At 39.7% G+C, this 17,336-nt stretch overlaps 1 protein-coding gene across 2 annotated transcripts; it reads right to left on the bottom strand.

Moving 5' to 3' along the window:
• Positions 1 to 142: 142 nt before the first annotated feature.
• tmod1 (tropomodulin 1) lies at positions 143 to 17,156 on the bottom strand. 2 transcript variants are annotated; one of them, XM_049721029.2, is made up of 13 exons: positions 16,837 to 17,156; positions 14,875 to 14,904; positions 14,707 to 14,785; positions 14,393 to 14,527; positions 7,938 to 8,094; positions 7,533 to 7,649; positions 6,417 to 6,506; positions 5,285 to 5,415; positions 5,072 to 5,179; positions 4,526 to 4,669; positions 3,993 to 4,137; positions 3,208 to 3,307; positions 143 to 1,847 (listed from the first exon to the last, which is right to left on the bottom strand). In XM_049721029.2, exons 4-13 carry the CDS (start codon positions 14,513 to 14,515, stop codon positions 1,829 to 1,831), a joined length of 1,134 nt encoding a protein of 377 aa, XP_049576986.1. In that variant the 5' UTR covers positions 14,516 to 14,527; positions 14,707 to 14,785; positions 14,875 to 14,904; positions 16,837 to 17,156; the 3' UTR covers positions 143 to 1,828. The 2 variants fall into 2 exon arrangements, with proteins under 2 accessions (XP_049576986.1, XP_049576987.1); XM_049721030.1 differs by lacking the exon at positions 3,208 to 3,307 and having other exon boundaries at positions 16,837 to 17,153.
• Positions 17,157 to 17,336: the final 180 nt, after the last annotated feature.

Genomic DNA, 17,336 nt, shown 5'->3' with positions numbered 1-17,336 from the left:
CCATTCCCAAGCACAATTTGGAGGTTTATTTGAAGTTAAACGGTTTATGAATTATGCCCATGATGTCACTACTTCTCAGTACCATTTGGCATGCACTGCATTATTACTTCCGAATCCTACCAAGTAACGACACAGTGCTCCCTTTAATTTCAAGGCACATTTATTTCACATACCACCATCCACACTAAATGTGAACTAGCTAACAAAAACTTTTAATCAAACGCTAATCAAAATAAAATGGAGACAAGTGGACACACAAGGCCGCAAATGTCACTGAATCATGTTTACATCATCCATAATTAACATTTGTTGTAAATGACATCAGCTGCCCATTTCTCCAGATCCTTCAAATAGCAATAAATATTTCATTTTAATTTCAGCAAGCAAGCTATTTGTTCCTGACCCTGACTAGATAGCAGCTGCATTTCCCTCCTCATTCTAGTATAAATGCTGCCAAATGCTCCACATTGATGCGCGTGCTGGTGGTATCTAGTTAGTAATCAAAGACAATGTTTGGTAAAAAGAACATCAAACCAGGTTCAGTGCAATGACACACTTAAAATGTCCAAAGGGTCCAATTAAAGCCTCATCTGCATCTGCTTCAAAGCTTGTTTGAACTTTATCTATTTAAACTTTACCTCAATTAAATGTATCTGCCTGATCAGAATTTCATGTTTATGCTGTGGCCAAATATGTCTTTTAGTGAAACACTCTAAACTTAGCTTTAGAGGTTTATGTGTGCCTGTGATCATCTGCCAGGCATCTCATTTTAAAGTTCAAGTTTTAACTTTAATAAACAATAACAACAAACAGGACTTGGATAATATTGTAGGAAAATCTGTGCTCTGTCATATATTTTCGCTAACCGTCCCAGCTTTAAGGCTTGAATGTAATTTAAGTATACATTTTGTGTATCACCCACAAATTAATCATAGTGTAAGAATTCTCAGATTGTTCATGAAATAATAAGCATTAATATTACGTGAAGCTCCAATTTAGAGTGGTCGGACAAGCACACAAAGCCACCCTGAGCCAAGATTTCAAACCAGAAAGTCTCAATTGTGAGCCTAAAAATGAGCCATTCAACTCCAAATTAGACCACTATTGGGATGTAGTATGACGGTAAGTTTATGTTTGACAATGATGATAATAATAACAATAATAATAATTCGGATAAGTTCACGACCAGGTGAACATGGAATATTTGACGCATCTATAGCGCTTTATTTGTTTGGAGTATTTGATGCTTGGGATCTAAATACCAGTTTGATGCTGACTGAAGAGGAACACGTGGATAAGTAACCATGTCACTTACCACGCATGAATAATATTAATAACAATATACAACGGTAGAAACAGGATTGTCAAAAGAGGCCGCGAAGCCATTATTTAGAAAACAGTCCAAGACATCAAGGCACTACAGTTGCTAATAAAAGCCTCTAGATGGCAGCACTGTATGGTTACTAGTTTGCACAATTCAAACATCCCAGCACATAAACATTCAAAGAGCAATTATTTCTCCTTTTACATGCACTGGATTTTCTGGCGGACATTGTTGATCACACCATTTGTATCCTCTAACAATCTACTTTTTTTTAAAAAAGTCCCCAAAAAGTTTTCTCTGAACCCTGAATTGCACTTGCATGTCAGAGATGATGTGCAAGGTCATCCGGAGAAACCGTCGTCGGACCCTTTGAGGTCAAATGGAAGTCATATAGGGATGGGGAGGACTTTTCAAAAAGGCAAAAACGGGGGGTGGAGGGATGCGAGGCAGGGGAAGAGTGCTTCTTACACATTTGTCCGACACTTGGGAAGGATGGGTCCTCCTTCAAGCCTTCTCTTTCTTACTGTGGATTGAGAGATGACATGTGAGAGGACGGTAACAACATGAGAGAAAAGGACAGAGAGAGAGAGAGAGAGAGAGAGAGAGGGAGAGAGAAAGAGCGCAGTCTTTAAGCACTTAAGTGAAAAGAGGCCTTTGCTCCTACGGGGTTCATATGCGCCTTTCGAGGTCAAATTACAAGCACTTTCAAAATTGCTTTTGAGCTCGTCCACCACATTAGTACAGTGATGCATGAATTATACATGCGTATATACTGTACATTTTTATGATATAAATTAGGTCTTCTGAGTGAATATGAGATCATCTTTTAGCGGGGGTTTATTCATTATTTGTGCTCAAATTTGAGCAAATGAAAAATATTTTGTTGGGAGTGCAGGCTTAGAAAAATGTGGGCACTGGCATTACACACAAACAACTTTTCATTTCTTGTTATTATAGCAAAAGAAGAAGAAAATGAACTCATCAGGCTATTGACTCTAATTTTGGGAAACCCTGATCCAACAAGAAAACTATTCATTCAACTAGTTATGTGTTTGAGGAAAAAAAAAACATTAACATTTTCTTCTTCACTTTATCACAATTTTAAGCAATTTCAACCCCTGAAAAGCATCGGTAAGAACCCCGTAGTAGCATCTCTTCGCAACAGCGGTCTGAGAGGAAAATTTAGGGAAAAGAAAAGTGGTTGATGGTGAGAAAAAAAAAAAAAAAAACATCCTCAAGGTACAATTATAGATGACTCAGCATGAGACTCATTGTTTTAGTGTCTTATTGTGTGTACTATCTTGATATTAATGATTCATTGTTTTAGCTGATGTTGTTTTTATACACAATGTCTATTTTTTACTTTATGTACTGCAGTTATGGTTGTTGGGTTTTACTTTACTTTAGATGGTTCTCTTTGTTTTTGTCATTAATTCATCCATCCATCTTCCCAACTGTTTATTGGGCAGTAGGTGGGGGACACCCTGAACCAGTCGCCAGCCAATTGCAGGGCACACAGTCTTACAACCATTCACACTCACGCCCTACAGATAATTTGGAGCGGTCAATCGGCCTACCATGCATGTTTATGGAATGTGGGATGAAAAGACAGCACCTGAGGGAAACCCACGCAGGCACGGGGAGAACATGCAAACTCCACGCAAGAAAGCCGGAATCGAACCCACAACCTCTGAACTGTGCAATGAGAGTTGGTGCTTAAACACAGTAGCTGGTGACTTGATGACAGTGCAGAAATTGCTGAAAGGAGCTCAGGAGAAGTAAGAGAGGCTTTGAAAGGAGATGGCGGCAGTTCCAGTGTTGTGGAACAAAAGTGGAAGCTATCGTCAGAAGAAAAGCAAGACTGAAGGACCACATGTGTTTACTTAGTCTTTGACTTGAACTTTTTCCCAAAGGCCCGTTCCAGCTCAGGGACGGACAAAGTGAGCGTAAAGGAGCCATCGGACTCGGACCTGACAACCCGGGCTTCAAAACGAGAGGAGGAGGAAAAGTTATGTCCAGAAATATGAACCTATTTTCACATATACAAGCATTAAGGATTGCATTTGAAATGAAGAAGAGCTTGCAGAATCCAAATTCTTCTGGAATTTTTTTTTTTGGGGGGGGGGGGTATTTTAGAAGACAAACTGACTACCTAGTAGGGAATAACATGCATTATTTATAACATTTTATTTTCAACACTAAAGGAAGAGCTATTATAAAATGTTATATGTTAACGTGTTCTGAACACCAAACTCTAGGAATTCATCCTATGACGTAACTTCCCTCTCATGCACTGTTCTTTTATTATTTATTTTAGCGCTGATGTCATCATTTAAAAAAAAGCTTTGTTTGGGTTTGCCTCGGCTTTCAGACGGCACTAAGTGTAGCGGCTGATGACATCACTGGGCATCTGATCAAAGTAAAAAAAAGTGGGATGATTAAGTGCAGATAATGGGACAGCTTTGGCAAAATATAACTGATAACACTGCCAAGTGCACAATTCTACAAAGTGCTTATATAACCACTGAGGTCATTCAAACAGGATTGAAAACAATGTCTGAAGAGTCTGAGGACACTTGACGTAACATCGATGTTTCATGTTGGCTACATTCTGGTGTGACCATCAAGTGTAGTAGTAGTAGTGTAATAGTTGGCATTCGTTTCCTACCAAGGTCATTGTTGTTCATCATGGCGTTGGAGCCTCGGAGACGCGGGCCCTGCTGGGTGAAATGGTAGCCGAACTTCAGCAATGTGGTGTTTTTCTCCAACATGCTTGCTATCTCCATCTCCACTTTATTGCCTAATGGCTGGCTCTGCAGAAGAAACATGGAAATCTTGTTCAAGCAGCTATATTACCTGAAGGTCCACTGGCTTGTAACAAAATATTCCAAAAACTTGGCATCTCAGCCTATGTGACTTCAACTTAATTAGTGACTATTCCTTTATCCAAGCAGATTCCAAATTCCCCTCACAATGTTGTTAGCATTTTTTTGTCTCTCTGATTGGATGCTCAGAGCAACATTTGTTACAGCCAATGAAACTAGCAAAATAAAGCTGTAGTGCTCTGCACAAGTGATTCATTTTGATAATCAGCATCTGTCGTGAGTACATGTACTACTGATTTGATTGTTTTTATATTGTCTTTGAATGAATGACTCTGAATACTTTAGGTGATGTACAAGTTATAATTTCGTTCAGTACCTGATTATCAATCTTGAGCTCCAGTAATGTCGTGTTGTACTGCAGTGACTCAACGAGGGCAAGGATTCCAGCCCCTGTTATAAAGTTTGACTCAACATTCAGGCTCTTCAGTGTCGTGTTAACCTTGAGCATCTCCGCCAAGGCCTGATAAGAAACACAGCACATGTGATTAATTGTTATTTTGCTCTTTTCCTTGGAAACGTTCACCCTGCCTCGAGTTTTCAAACGTCAACATATCGCGCAAGCATCAAAGTATGAAGTCTGCATGTGTGTTCTGCTTTTTCTAAAGTTTTGTGTGGATTTTATATTTTGAAAGACTTAACAGCCTCCACAAGTACACCTCTGCTCAATGATAGTCAATAACTTGTTAAACGTTGACTGGCTAGCTGCTATACAAATAACTTGTAAGAGATTTACGTAAGAGTGATGTCATACAGGTATTATGACTGGAACAAATTACTGTGCATTTTTTACATATTATTTAGGGGAAACATATGGAAAGTATGTTCTTGAAAGGGGAGGGGGGGAAAAGCAGATTGTACTTACAAACGCTACGGGGTCATTGCTTCTGGTTCCAACGATACTGAACCGCTCCACCACTGTGTTCTCTATCAGAGCCTGAGAGTATGCCTTTAAAGTCGGGATGGGGATATTCTAAACAAAAATCAAATAAATAAATAAATAAATAAATAAATAAATAAATAAATAAATAAATAAAGCGCCGTACGTGACCATGCAGACACAGACACACTTTGATACCTTAATGTTGTTGAGGTTGACCTCCACAAGCTCAGGGTCATTCCTTTTCATTCTTATGAGGGTTTCCTCTACATCTGTTGAATTGGGCTCCTCATCGGGAACTGGTTTGTACTGGGTGGACTGGATTACACCTGCCACACACTTACAGTTACTACACAATATTGAATTACTGGAACAGTATCATTTGAAATCACCATAACCTGGATGTCACGCCAGCATGTACTTCATTAACACCGATTACTATTTTGTTTTTAGATGGGCTTTGGCATCATCTTCTGGCATAATGAAGCTTTAAATTTGCTTTATGAACCAGTTGTATTTTTTGACTTCTCTAGATGGCACGGTTGGTTGAACTAAAGGGTTTCATGAAGCCAATTTGAAGATCAATTTTCCCATCAGCACTAAAAATTGTGAAAAGCTGAGTTTTTCATTGAACAATTGAGGACAGGTTCCAAGAAAATATTGGTGAATTTGCAAATAGTCTACTGTATATGTGAGGGATTACTGTATTTATGGCTAGCACATTACAATTGTAATAATCAGCAAATATGCCCTCATGAAGCACAAGGATGACAAGCAAGCAATCCGATTTGACACTAACTGCTTTTAACCACACTATCACATCCAGTAATTGCAATGCCTACATATTTATTTGAGGGGATAAACACATAAACGGTATCTCTAAGCATTTCCACAATCATAATTTATCTCGAATACTGTGTATGTGCCAAAGAAATCAGAACATTCTGTACTATTCATGGTCATGGTACAGTTTCCCACGGTCAGTTGTCATGTTGATGAACGAGCGACCACATCAAACTGAGGTGAAAAGTACAATTCTAGCAGTATAACTGTCTGGTAAAATAAGAACATAAATAAAAGCAAATAATTTGATTGGCATTCCAGGGGCATCCAGTGTTTTGTGCAAAACTAATTGATTATGCATGCGCCACTCCACCCAAATCTATGCTGTATTGGGCTTTAGTATTTCTAACTCACCAACAGTTCTTTTGGACTGGGAGACCTTTTATTGGGAAAAAAGAGCTATCTGCACAATTAAATTTACCTTCTTTTTTTTAACCCAGATATCTGATTTTGATTATAGCAAAACATCAAATTGCGTGTTACATACTGTTAAGTCCTTGCTTGTTGACTATGGTGCTGCTTGCCAGCGCTTCATAGTACTGCTGGTTACTCATCAGGGTGTGCATACCCAGGATGGCTGCGAAAGGAAAGGACCATAGAAAGAACGGAGGTCAGCAAAAAAGGAAAATGAACACAAGGGAAAAGTCATACAAAATGTGTTTCAGCTCTGTACTTGGCAACCATGCAAAAAGAGGATGGGTACATGCATATTGATACTAATAGACATGCTGCTATGTTTTAGAGCTTGCACTACAAAAAAACATGGTTGAGAGCTTCCTCTAGTTGATGCAACATAATGTGAAGTCAAGTGAGGTAATAACAATAATAATAATAAGAAGAAGAAGAAAAAGAAGAAGAAGAAGAATATATAAATAAGAATAATATGATTAAAAAATAATAATAACAACAACAACAGTAATAATAATAATAAATTAATGAGTAGATATCCCAACTATCACCATTCTGCATTGAATAAGAAAATTGTGAGGAGATATCTATAATTAGAAAGTGTAATAAGTAAAGTTTTTGCCTACAGTACATTTACAGGAACTACTTGGAGGTAAAAACAGTTTCTCTCGCTCCATTGTAGAATATTTACTGAAACCTTTATGTATACCTGAATGTAAAAATGTTGGTTGCCCATTTAAGTAACATAAAAAGGACAAACAAGTAGAAACACATGATTCAAACGGATGGAGAGTTTTTGCAGTACAAAAAAAAAACATCAAGCATTTTCTATAGCATCGAATAGCATGCATTTAATTAACTTTATGGCTGTGTCTTCTTTTCATGCGAACACATATGCAAACTGCCGATACCCTGTTTGGTGCCCAGCTAACAATGATCCAGCAGAGGTGGAGCAAGTGAGGGGGTGATGAAGAGGAAGGGTGGTGGGGTTAGCCTGAAGAGAAGATGAGGATCAGGTGCTAGTACGGGAGATCGCAATGGGTTTTATATTGATTAGTGAAACAGATTAATTCCTAGAGCATTAATCATATGAAATATTTGTTTTAAATGAGAGATGTGAGAAAAACAAATACAGTGCACCAGAGTACAGTATACGCCTATATTGTGTTGACAGGAGTTAAATGCAAGTTGTTACCTGCTATATCGCAAAGTTCAGCATCAGTAGCACTGGCCAGTGCTTCTTCAAGCTCAGGCTCAAGGGTCACATTCTCCATAATGGGGTCCACAATCTTTTTAGGCACCCAGGCCTTCCCTGAAAAACAAAGTGTGTTTAAACATCCACCATGTCACTTTCCCTCATTCACACTCACGTTTACACCAATGAACATAAGAGTCTTTAGTATTTAGATAGGTTAACTAGGTTTTAAATTGTAGTATCTCAGCATACAACATATCAACACCACACAGAAGGGTTCAAGTTGAGATTTGAACACTCAAAATAGAAAAAGACCAAATAGAAAGAATTCAGACCCAGTCAGAGATGTCTAACTTACTCTTAGAGGAATAAATACAGCAGTCGATGACAATGTTGCAGGCTTACCTCGCTTTTCCCCAGTGAAGGGCACCAAGTCTTCCCTGTCTGGATGTTCTTTGGCTTGCTTCTCCAGGTGGGCCAACAGGTCGTCTCTCTGGAACGTTCCTGTAGGCGCTTTCTTAGTCTGGTCCTTCTGACGCATCCCGGCAGGCAACAGTGCATTCTAGTCAACAATGGAAATTTACAGCATTAAACACATTGACATGCTACATTGGCAATGGGCCATCTTTATTTTTACGTCATTTTGTTATCACATCTAATTCATTAGAGGATTTGGATCATTCTAGGGTAAAAAAAAGGGCTCCAAACAATTACTCGATTATTAAAACAGTTGTCGATTAATTTGATAATTGAATACTTGCCGATTAATCGATTATTTTAACCACTCTACTTACCATATTTGTGTTTTTATGGTTATAACTTGGAGGAGTAGGATTACATTGCATCAAACTGAGAGATTATTCCCATATTTTAGTTTCTACACATAATAGGCAAGAAAATGCTTGGAATAATAATAGTATCCCAAAAAAAATTCTTACAGCATCAATCAAAATATGAGCATTAATACATTTTATCTCTGGAAAGGCCATTTTTTGATACAGTTCTTAAATCGCACAGTTGCACAACTGTGGGCTGAGAAATTTCCCACAGCTTTGCTGCTCCGTGTGTTATTTTTAACTTAAATGCCCATTCAAGATGAAGCTCTTGCAAGCTCTGCTTATAGCCTCATATCTTATCTTTGCTCTCAACACTCTATGGCCTCACTCTCTCTCCTCTCATGACTCATTTATCCTTTTCAAGCTGCCGTCAGCCTCCCACTGTACTTACTCAAAAGCACAAAGATGAACAAAGTCACTACTATTGAATTGCATAGGGACTTCAAAAATATATTTCACAGCACACAGAAGCATTTAGAGGAAAGCTGAGGTGTATATCACATTGACACTGGCAGGCTCATATCACAGTTACATCACAGACAAGATGTCGCTTGCATTTAGCTCCACTGTGATATTTTTAACAGTGTGAGATTCAGTTGTCCTCTCTTCTCCAGTCGGATTGTGACTTCCTTCTCTGCTTTCACTGCTTAAACATGGCACCTCAATGTCTCATCTGGCAAGCATTCACACAGCAGCAGCCACTGGCCGGATCAGTTGGAGGGGCTCGGCATTTTGTGGCACTTGCTCTTTGGAGCTGACATCAAAACATGACAACTTATGTGCATGGCTGAGAGGCTGGCATCTAAAATTCCCACAGACACACTCCAATAGTTTGTAAGTCTTCCAGAAGATTGAAGCTGATGTCTTGTAAAGTTGTGATCAACCCTACAGTTTGGATTCTATTTGGACTTTCTTCAGATTATTTATATTCGGCGCAATACAAGGCACACATAATTTTCATAGACAGCAACTAGTGAACCCAGGTGAATGTCCCAACAGTAGTAGAATTTGATAAAACTATCAAACCATCAGTGAACTGTCAGCAAACCTAGTGAGACCTCTGCTCAATGAACCCCTAAAAGATTGCTTTGTCTTGGGGTTTTTTCTGCTATTTTTTTTCAACACAGACAGGAATAACGTAACTGTCAGTCAAGTATTAACGAAGGCCACAAATTAACTTCACATTCTTTCTTAGACAATAGAACCTTGATGTCAACCAAGGTCCCAGAACGACTTGTGTTTGACATTGACGCTTTCAGAAAACAGTATTTCTTAAAAATGGTGATATTTTCACCATAATGCAATATAGACCAAATAACTCATCAGTTAACGCAGTGCTTGGCTCGTGAGTGAACAATTCGTTCAAAAGAACGAATCACTTTAGGAAGTGATTCGTTCTTTTTTCAGTTCATATGACTTCAACCAGTAGGTGTCGGTAATGCGCATTGAAGCTGGTGCCACCTCGCCGTAAAACAAAACGAAGAAGAAAATGACGTAACTTCCCGTCCACGAACGAGTTGTGAATTGCATTTCCCGGTCATCAACTGAATAGATCAGTGAGTTTACGCGTCAGTGATTTGCATTTCCAGTTCATCGCGAGAACGGATCAGTGAGGAAACGAATCCTGACTTTCCCGTTCGCGAACGAGTTAATGGGTGGGTGAACTGCCTTCCTTCCCCCCGTGCATCAACAGATCAGGGAGTGAACGTGTTGCGTCTCCCTCCTGGCGTGAACGATGTAAGCCAGAATGTAGATCTACGATTTGCCAAGAAAAGAAAGAACCACACACTGAAACACCACTTCTTTTATGCGCGTTTTCTCCAAGCTAACGGCTAACTTTATTGCATGAAGGGATGCGCCGTTATGCAACAACGGGGAGATGATGCTTCTCTTTGGGTAATCTTGATTTTATAACACTTATAGTAGTTTTTAAATAACGTGTATGCATATATACGCCCACATATTGTTATCCAATATATCTACTGCAATTTCACATTTGATTGCTGGTTTGAAATGTACTTTTATTATTATTATTTTAATAAACATTAAAACCTGATAAAAACTTGTCTGGTGTTTTATTCCTTGTTTTTATTTTTTTGGGCATGAAAACAAAAATCTGACATTTGGTTAATTGCTTTATATGACAATATGTATAATATGTGTTGGTGTCCCCCAAAATAAAGAACAAGTAATCAAATACATATTCTTGTCACGTGCAAAAAATGCATAAAGTTATTAGGTACTCCTGAAAATGGTGGTGTACCTAATGGAGTGTCCGTGTGACGTCACATAACCAGCCAATCAGGAGGTGGGGGTGAGGGCGGGTGTGGCACTTTTCACTTTCAGTTCAGCTTTGGCCATGATTTTTCCCTAATGAAGTGGCCTGTTATTAGGTACACCTGAAAATGGCGGCGTACCTAAAGGAGTGTCCGTGTGACATCACAGATCAAACAGCCAATCAGAAAGTGGGGGTGAGGGCGGGTGTGGCACTTTTCACTTTCATTTTAGCTTTGGCCATGATTTTTCCCTAATGAACTGGCCTGTCATTAGGTACACTTGAAAATGGCGGTGTACCTAATGGAGTGTCCAAGTGACGTCACAGATCAAACAGCCAATCACAAAGTGGGGGTGAGGGCGGCTGTGGCACTTTTCACTTAAACCAGGGGTGTCGACCTCCAGTCCTCGAGGGGCCGCGTTCCAATATGTTTTCCAAGTGACCCTCGTTAAGCGCACCTGCGTGAAAAGTTTTAGCTCCTTTCACGTTCTGCAGGGGCTAAAACTTTTCACGCAGGTGCACTTAACGAGGGAATCACACGGACACTCCATTAGGTACACCGCCATTTTCAAGTGTACCTAATAACAGGCCACTTTATTAGGGAAATATCATGGTCAAAGGTCACAGGTGTCAAGCTCTAGTCCTCTGGGCCGCGTTCCAATATGTTTTCCAAGTTACCCTCGTTAAGCGCACCTGCGTGAAAAGTTTTAGCTCCTTTCACGTTCTGCAGGGGCTAAAACTTTTCACGCAGGTGCACTTAACGAGGGAATCACACAGACACTCCATTAGGTACACCACCATTTTCAAGTGTACCTAAAAACAGGCCACTTTATTAGGGAAATATCATGGTCAAAGGTCACAGGTGTCAAGCTCCAGTCCTCGAGGGGCCGCGTTCCAATATTTTTTCCAAGTTACCCTCGTTAAGCGCACCTGCGTGAAAAGTTTTAGCTCATTTCACGTTCTGCAGTAGCTAAAACTTTTCACGCAGGTGCGCTTAACGAGGGAATCACACACACACAAAAAAAAAGAATAAATAAATAAGAAAATGTAGCGAACGATTCGGTGAACGATTCATTTGAACAAAAATTTTGAGTGAACTGATTCTAAAGATTCAATTCACTTTAAAAAACTGGACTGCACATCATTAGTACAAAACAGTGCAGACGACCATGAGTTGACACGTCAAAATAACCGACTGGTGAGTGACATGGGCTGTTGCTCGGTAAGGCTTTGGTTCGAATCCAGGTGAAAGAATCTACTTAACGTGCTTTCATTGTGCAATTAACCCTTTATTTAGTTATTCTTTTTTTTTTTTTTTAACCTCTTGTAGTGTACTGATTGAAGTGTCCATGAGGTGTACCTAATCAGAGGCCACTACATTAAAAGAGCAACACCCGCCCTCACCCCCACTTTCTGACTGGCTGTTTATATATATATAAATATTGTCATATAAAGCAGTTAAACAAATGTCAGATTTTTGTTTTCATGCCCAAAAAAATAAAAACAAGGAATAAAACACCAGACAAGTTTGAACAGGTTTTAATGTTTATTAAAATAATAATAATAATAATAATAATAATAATAATAATAAAAGTACATTTGAAACCAGCAATCAAATGTGAAATTGCAGTAGATATATTGGATAACAATATCTAGGCGTATATATGCATACACGTTATTTAAAAACTACTATAAGTGTTATAGAATCAAGATTACACAAAGAGAAGCATCATCACCCCGTTGTTGCATAACAGCGCATCCCTTCATGCAATAAAATTAGCCGTTAGCTTGGAGAAAACGCGCATAAAAGCAGTAGTGTTTCGGTGAGTGGTTCTTTCTTTCCCTGGCAAATCGTAAATCTACATTCTGGCTTACATAGTTCACGCCAGGAGACGCAACACATTCACTGACAGATCCGTTGATGCACGGGAAGGCAATTCATCCATTAACTCGTCCGCGAACGGGAAAGTCAGGATTCGTTCCCTCACTGCTCCGTTCTCGCGATGAACTGGAAATGCAAATCACTGACGCGTTCACTCACAGATCCGTTCAGTTGATAAACGGGAAATGCAATTCACAACTCGTTCGTGAACGGGAAGTTACGTCATTTTCTTCTTCGTTTTGTTTTACGGCGAGGTGGCATCAGCTTCAATGCGCATTACCGACACCTACTGGTTGAAGTCATATTAACTGAAAAAAGAACGAATCACTTCCTAAAGTTCAATCTTGTTCACTGAAAAGAAAAGTCGTTCTTTTGAACGAATCGGTCACTCACGAGCCAACACTACAGTGTCGAGCGCACGGAACATACGCACGCACACAGCACAGAGCAGGCGATAAAAAGTGCAGTGGGACACCATGGAAAAGTATTGAACAGGGATGAAAAGATCGGTTTTATTCATTGTTTTATTTTTAATTGTTTTATTCAGTTTTGTTTTGTAGGTTAAACTGTTTGATATATTGTGCTCCTGAGTTAATGTTGCTGATTACTTTGAATTGAATATTATTTATTGCTGTTATTTAATTTAATATGATGTATGTTTATTATTATTATTATTATTATTTTATTGTATTTTTTCCAGCATAAATAACAGTTGGTCAAGAATGTTTATAGTTTAAATCATTATAATTTATTTTTAATTTCAGGCAAAGTGATGCACATTGAATCTGTTCTGTTACAGACTAAAAAACAATGTTATTAATAGTTATTCTTTATTGTAAGTTGATCTTTCTTTTTTATCTATATTTTGTTTTCTTTAACGTCAATAACATGGGGGGCACGAAATGTTTTCTTCTCCCTAGGGGGGCATCACAGAAAATTATTGAGAAGCACTGAGTTAATACAACAGATTAAGGCTGAATTGTGAAAAATTGACAGACAATTGTTAGATCAAATGATATATTTGCCTCCTGAGTTGGTCCAATTCTAAAATGTCTTGCCAAAGTCTTCCAGGAATAGAGGTAGGCAGACCTGCTGGGAAGGCTGCAGTGTTTTTCAGAGCAAAAGGGTACTTTACTCTTCTGTAATTGGTAATGCTCGTAAACAGGCGCAAAAGAAAAGTACACACGCACGCTTTGACTCTCCATGTTTGCGTCATCAAGTCCCTCCGGGCCAGGCAGTGCCGGCATATGAGTCCATGGCACACAAACGCGCACATGCAAGACGAATAATAGCCTTGCTTACAGTCATCCTCCTCTTGCCCCCTTTTGGGATTGAGGATCACAGCTGCTATCACCGTTATGACTCATGATAGTATATCAATGAGTTTATGACAGTTTACACATGCTCTCAATGAACCCAAGATTGCAACATTTATCTACCGCTGTATTCTACCACTTTTCTCCATTAGGTTAATCTCAGTGGGAAGATAATTAGGTTTTTTTTTGTATATGCTCCCCCCCCCGCCCCCCCCCCCCCTAACCCCCCCCCCCCCGCATAGTATCACCTACTGCCACAACAAGCAAGGATTCACTGTCTGTGAGTGGTAATTTTATTACAATACATGCTAATAGGGGCTAAAGGCAGCTGTTCATCCACAGTCGACCTCTGAGCACAAGCTCACTAGCAACATTACTAATGGGCCCACAGACGGCACACGACAACATCTTAAACACAATGAGCCATCGCAATAACAGAGCTGTAGGTGACGCTAATATGTGAAGTCAGCGTGGTCCACATTAGGGCCTGAATGACTCCATAAGTCTACGATGACACCCACCGGCAGCACGCTGGCAGAAAGTAAACTTACATCAGGGTCCAGCTCCTCCAGTTCATCTTCTAACCGCTGCAGCTCCTCCTCGGAGAGCTTCATGAGGAGCTCGTCCTCATCGATGTCTCTGTACTTGTCCATCTCCTTCCTCAACACCGACATGATGCCACACACCTGCAAATACAAACACCAATGTCACAGTGACATTCATTTGGGCCATTTTAAACTCAAGTTGCTTTAGTCCAGATGTTTGTCATTCTTTGCAATGTGTCTTTTATGTTTACTACAGAGCAGTAATTAAATTGCTAATTAACTGTGACAATTGGACTGGGTGCATGGCTAGTGCGTCTTACCTTTACTAACTTCAAATGAGAAATACAATACAGGTATGTCAGATGAGCAGCTGGGACAACTCCACATCCGTTGCGAAGGCTGAAGAATAATGAAAACAGACCAGTTGGAATACAAGAGCACTTTTTTATATACCACTTGGGCGGTATGTGAAATAAAGTAATAGTTACCTTTTTGATGCAAATTGACACTGTGTTGACCTGCAGAAAGGTACAAAGATTTGTTGCTGTGTTTGCATAAACAAGAAGTTAATCAGGCAACTAACATTTGTCATCATTAGTAATTCTAGTCAGTGGAAAATCTGTGTCCCCATGTGACAACACTTGAGAACCAATGCTCTAGTCTAGATGACATCAGTAACATAACTTCAATGCAGCCAATATCTAATGTCCTCTTTATTCAATCAAATGAGGTCAAACAAAAACATGCTGCATAACTCTGGACTATCTCCAGCCACTATCCATGACAAGACAGGTTTTCAAAAGCAAAGATGAAGAATTGGGCTCAGATCCAAATAACTGGAGTGGAAGAAGCTGACCTGTTCTGCAGATAGCAAACAGAGCTGGGTCTGTATTTATGCTGCTTTCCTAAAGCTTCTGCTTAGTTGGAGCGAGCAGGACGTAAAGCTGAAGCTGAATTTGCAAAAGTAGGAGCCATAAAAAGACTGAAACTTGTACGTGTGGATAATACAATTTTAGCTACTTTTTTTGTTAACGCCCTGCACGAGACCAGAACAGAACATCGATTAGTACAAAGTATTACAAAAATGCAAATTGGCGTACAAATGAACTCTTTAAAGGCCAAATAGGAGCAGTCATCCACTGATGTAAGGTAAAAAGGTGTGAGTGAAGTAGTGTGCATTTATGTTGTTGCGTAGTGTAAAATCTTTTATTTTTAAAAATACATCCAATGTTTATCAACTACAGAACATCAGCCAGTAAAGATTTCAGAATAGTAGCCAAAAACTTTTCACAGCTAATAAATCAACGAAATAGCAACAGAGCGGGCAGCAGGACCTGTTGTTAAACTGTTCAGCAGACAAATACTGCTCAGTGTCTTCAGACAGTCACGGCACATGATGTCAGCGTCATTAAAAACATCAGCTTTACACACACTTACTGTACACGAGAGCATTTCATTGTTGACATTGGAGTTTTTTACACTTTATAGCTCCATTGGAACATTTCAAATGGTGCATATTCTATCTGCAGTAGTTAAATAATGATGAAGCATGTAGTGATGGGTACATTTGACTTTAAAACATGTCATATATTGCTATTCAATATCTGAATCAAATATCTGATAAGCCAATGCATCATATCTGAACCGCTTCTCCTCACGAGGGTTGCGGCCATGCTGGAGCCTATCCCGGCAGTCTTTAGGTGGTAGGCGGGAGCCAATTGCAGCTTAAACGAAACTAATCGTGTTTCGCTTTTTGTGATATCTGAAAGTATCAGTAGTGTCATTAACATAACATGTGCAGTTAGTATTATCAAATATTCATTGAAACAAATATATTTTAAAAATCACTTTAAAAGTTATGTCAGTGAGGTCAAACCTTATATTGGGAGAATTGTTAATAACCTGGAACTTTTTAGAATCCACAATACATTTGCATCTACATAAAAGAGGGCAGAAAAGGCCGACCTTGATGTTGCACAGGGTATGCATTATGCATCCCCAGTATGTTGTGCAGTCACGTTATGTAGGCCACAGACAAACTGATGGCCAACATGCCATCAGACAACTGTTGCATTGCACAGCACTTGTTGACTGATCCTAATTATGCAAGGCGTTTGTACTGGTCTACTTAAGTTATACATATTTAACACAAGTGAAACATTTGAGGACAACTCCAGCATGTTTTGTGAATGCATTGTTTTAGTAGGATCAAGGATTGCTACAGTCTATCAATGGAATATAACATTGTCAAGGACAGGGGTAGGGGTGTCCTAACCAAAAGGGTCCCAAAAACACATAATGAGAGGGAACTCTCACCCTCTCAAATAGAAAACCACAGACTGCAAGGACCACAGTTGTATTAACTTGTACAGTACATTTGTCTCAGTAGTAGCTTTAGTGCAGTGAAGTCTTCCACAGGCAGCACTTTTATTTTGCATGCACTGACGTACCTCCAGCAGCGCTATTTATAGCCGGACGGTCCGGATGGGTGACAGCAGCACCGAATACTTTGACCAGATATGGTTCCCTCAGAGTGGCGTGCACAAGCGATGCAGGCTGCTCCTCAACAGCTACACGAAGCGAGGATCGAACACAAGCCCCCTCGATACACACCGTCCATGCGCCGGAGCGCAAGACCACCGGATATTGGTGCAGAATGGAGCGGACACGGAAAGTTGCCTCCCCCGATAGCAGGTTGCAATTGGGACTTTGAGGGCTCAAAGTCGTCTCCCGTAAAGGGCAAAGCCGAGAGGACCTCCTCCCACCACAAGCCACCCCCACCGACCTCCAAGCAGGCTGCACTGTCACTCCTGCAATGACGCGCTCTTTTTTGAGATGCCTGAATTTCATGTGATGCATGTTTACCACTTGATTCAATTCCTATGCAGCAGTCTTGTAGTAGTAAGAAAATTAAAAACTAAATTATTGCAACAAACACTCAAGAACTCTT

The sequence above is a fragment of the Syngnathus scovelli genome, chromosome 5 (assembly GCF_024217435.2).
Source record: "Syngnathus scovelli strain Florida chromosome 5, RoL_Ssco_1.2, whole genome shotgun sequence".
Classification (NCBI taxonomy): Eukaryota; Metazoa; Chordata; class Actinopteri; order Syngnathiformes; family Syngnathidae; genus Syngnathus; species Syngnathus scovelli.
Note: the sequence above shows the minus strand (reverse complement) of the source record. Positions and strands in the feature narration are given on the sequence as shown.

What these genes read in the sequence shown, in the direction of transcription:
- tmod1 (XM_049721029.2), bottom strand. Translation starts at nt 14,515, where the DNA reads ATGTCGGTGTTGAGGAAGGAGATGGACAAGTACAGAGACATCGATGAG. An exon ending in CTTCACTGGGGAAAAGCGAG is followed by an intron (nt 7,650 to 7,937) that starts GTAAGCCTGCAA and finishes TTTGTTTTTCAG; the next exon opens with GGAAGGCCTGGGTGCCTAAA. An exon ending in CAACAAGCAAGGACTTAACA is followed by an intron (nt 5,416 to 6,416) that starts GTATGTAACACG and finishes AGTGTGTGGCAG; the next exon opens with GTGTAATCCAGTCCACCCAG.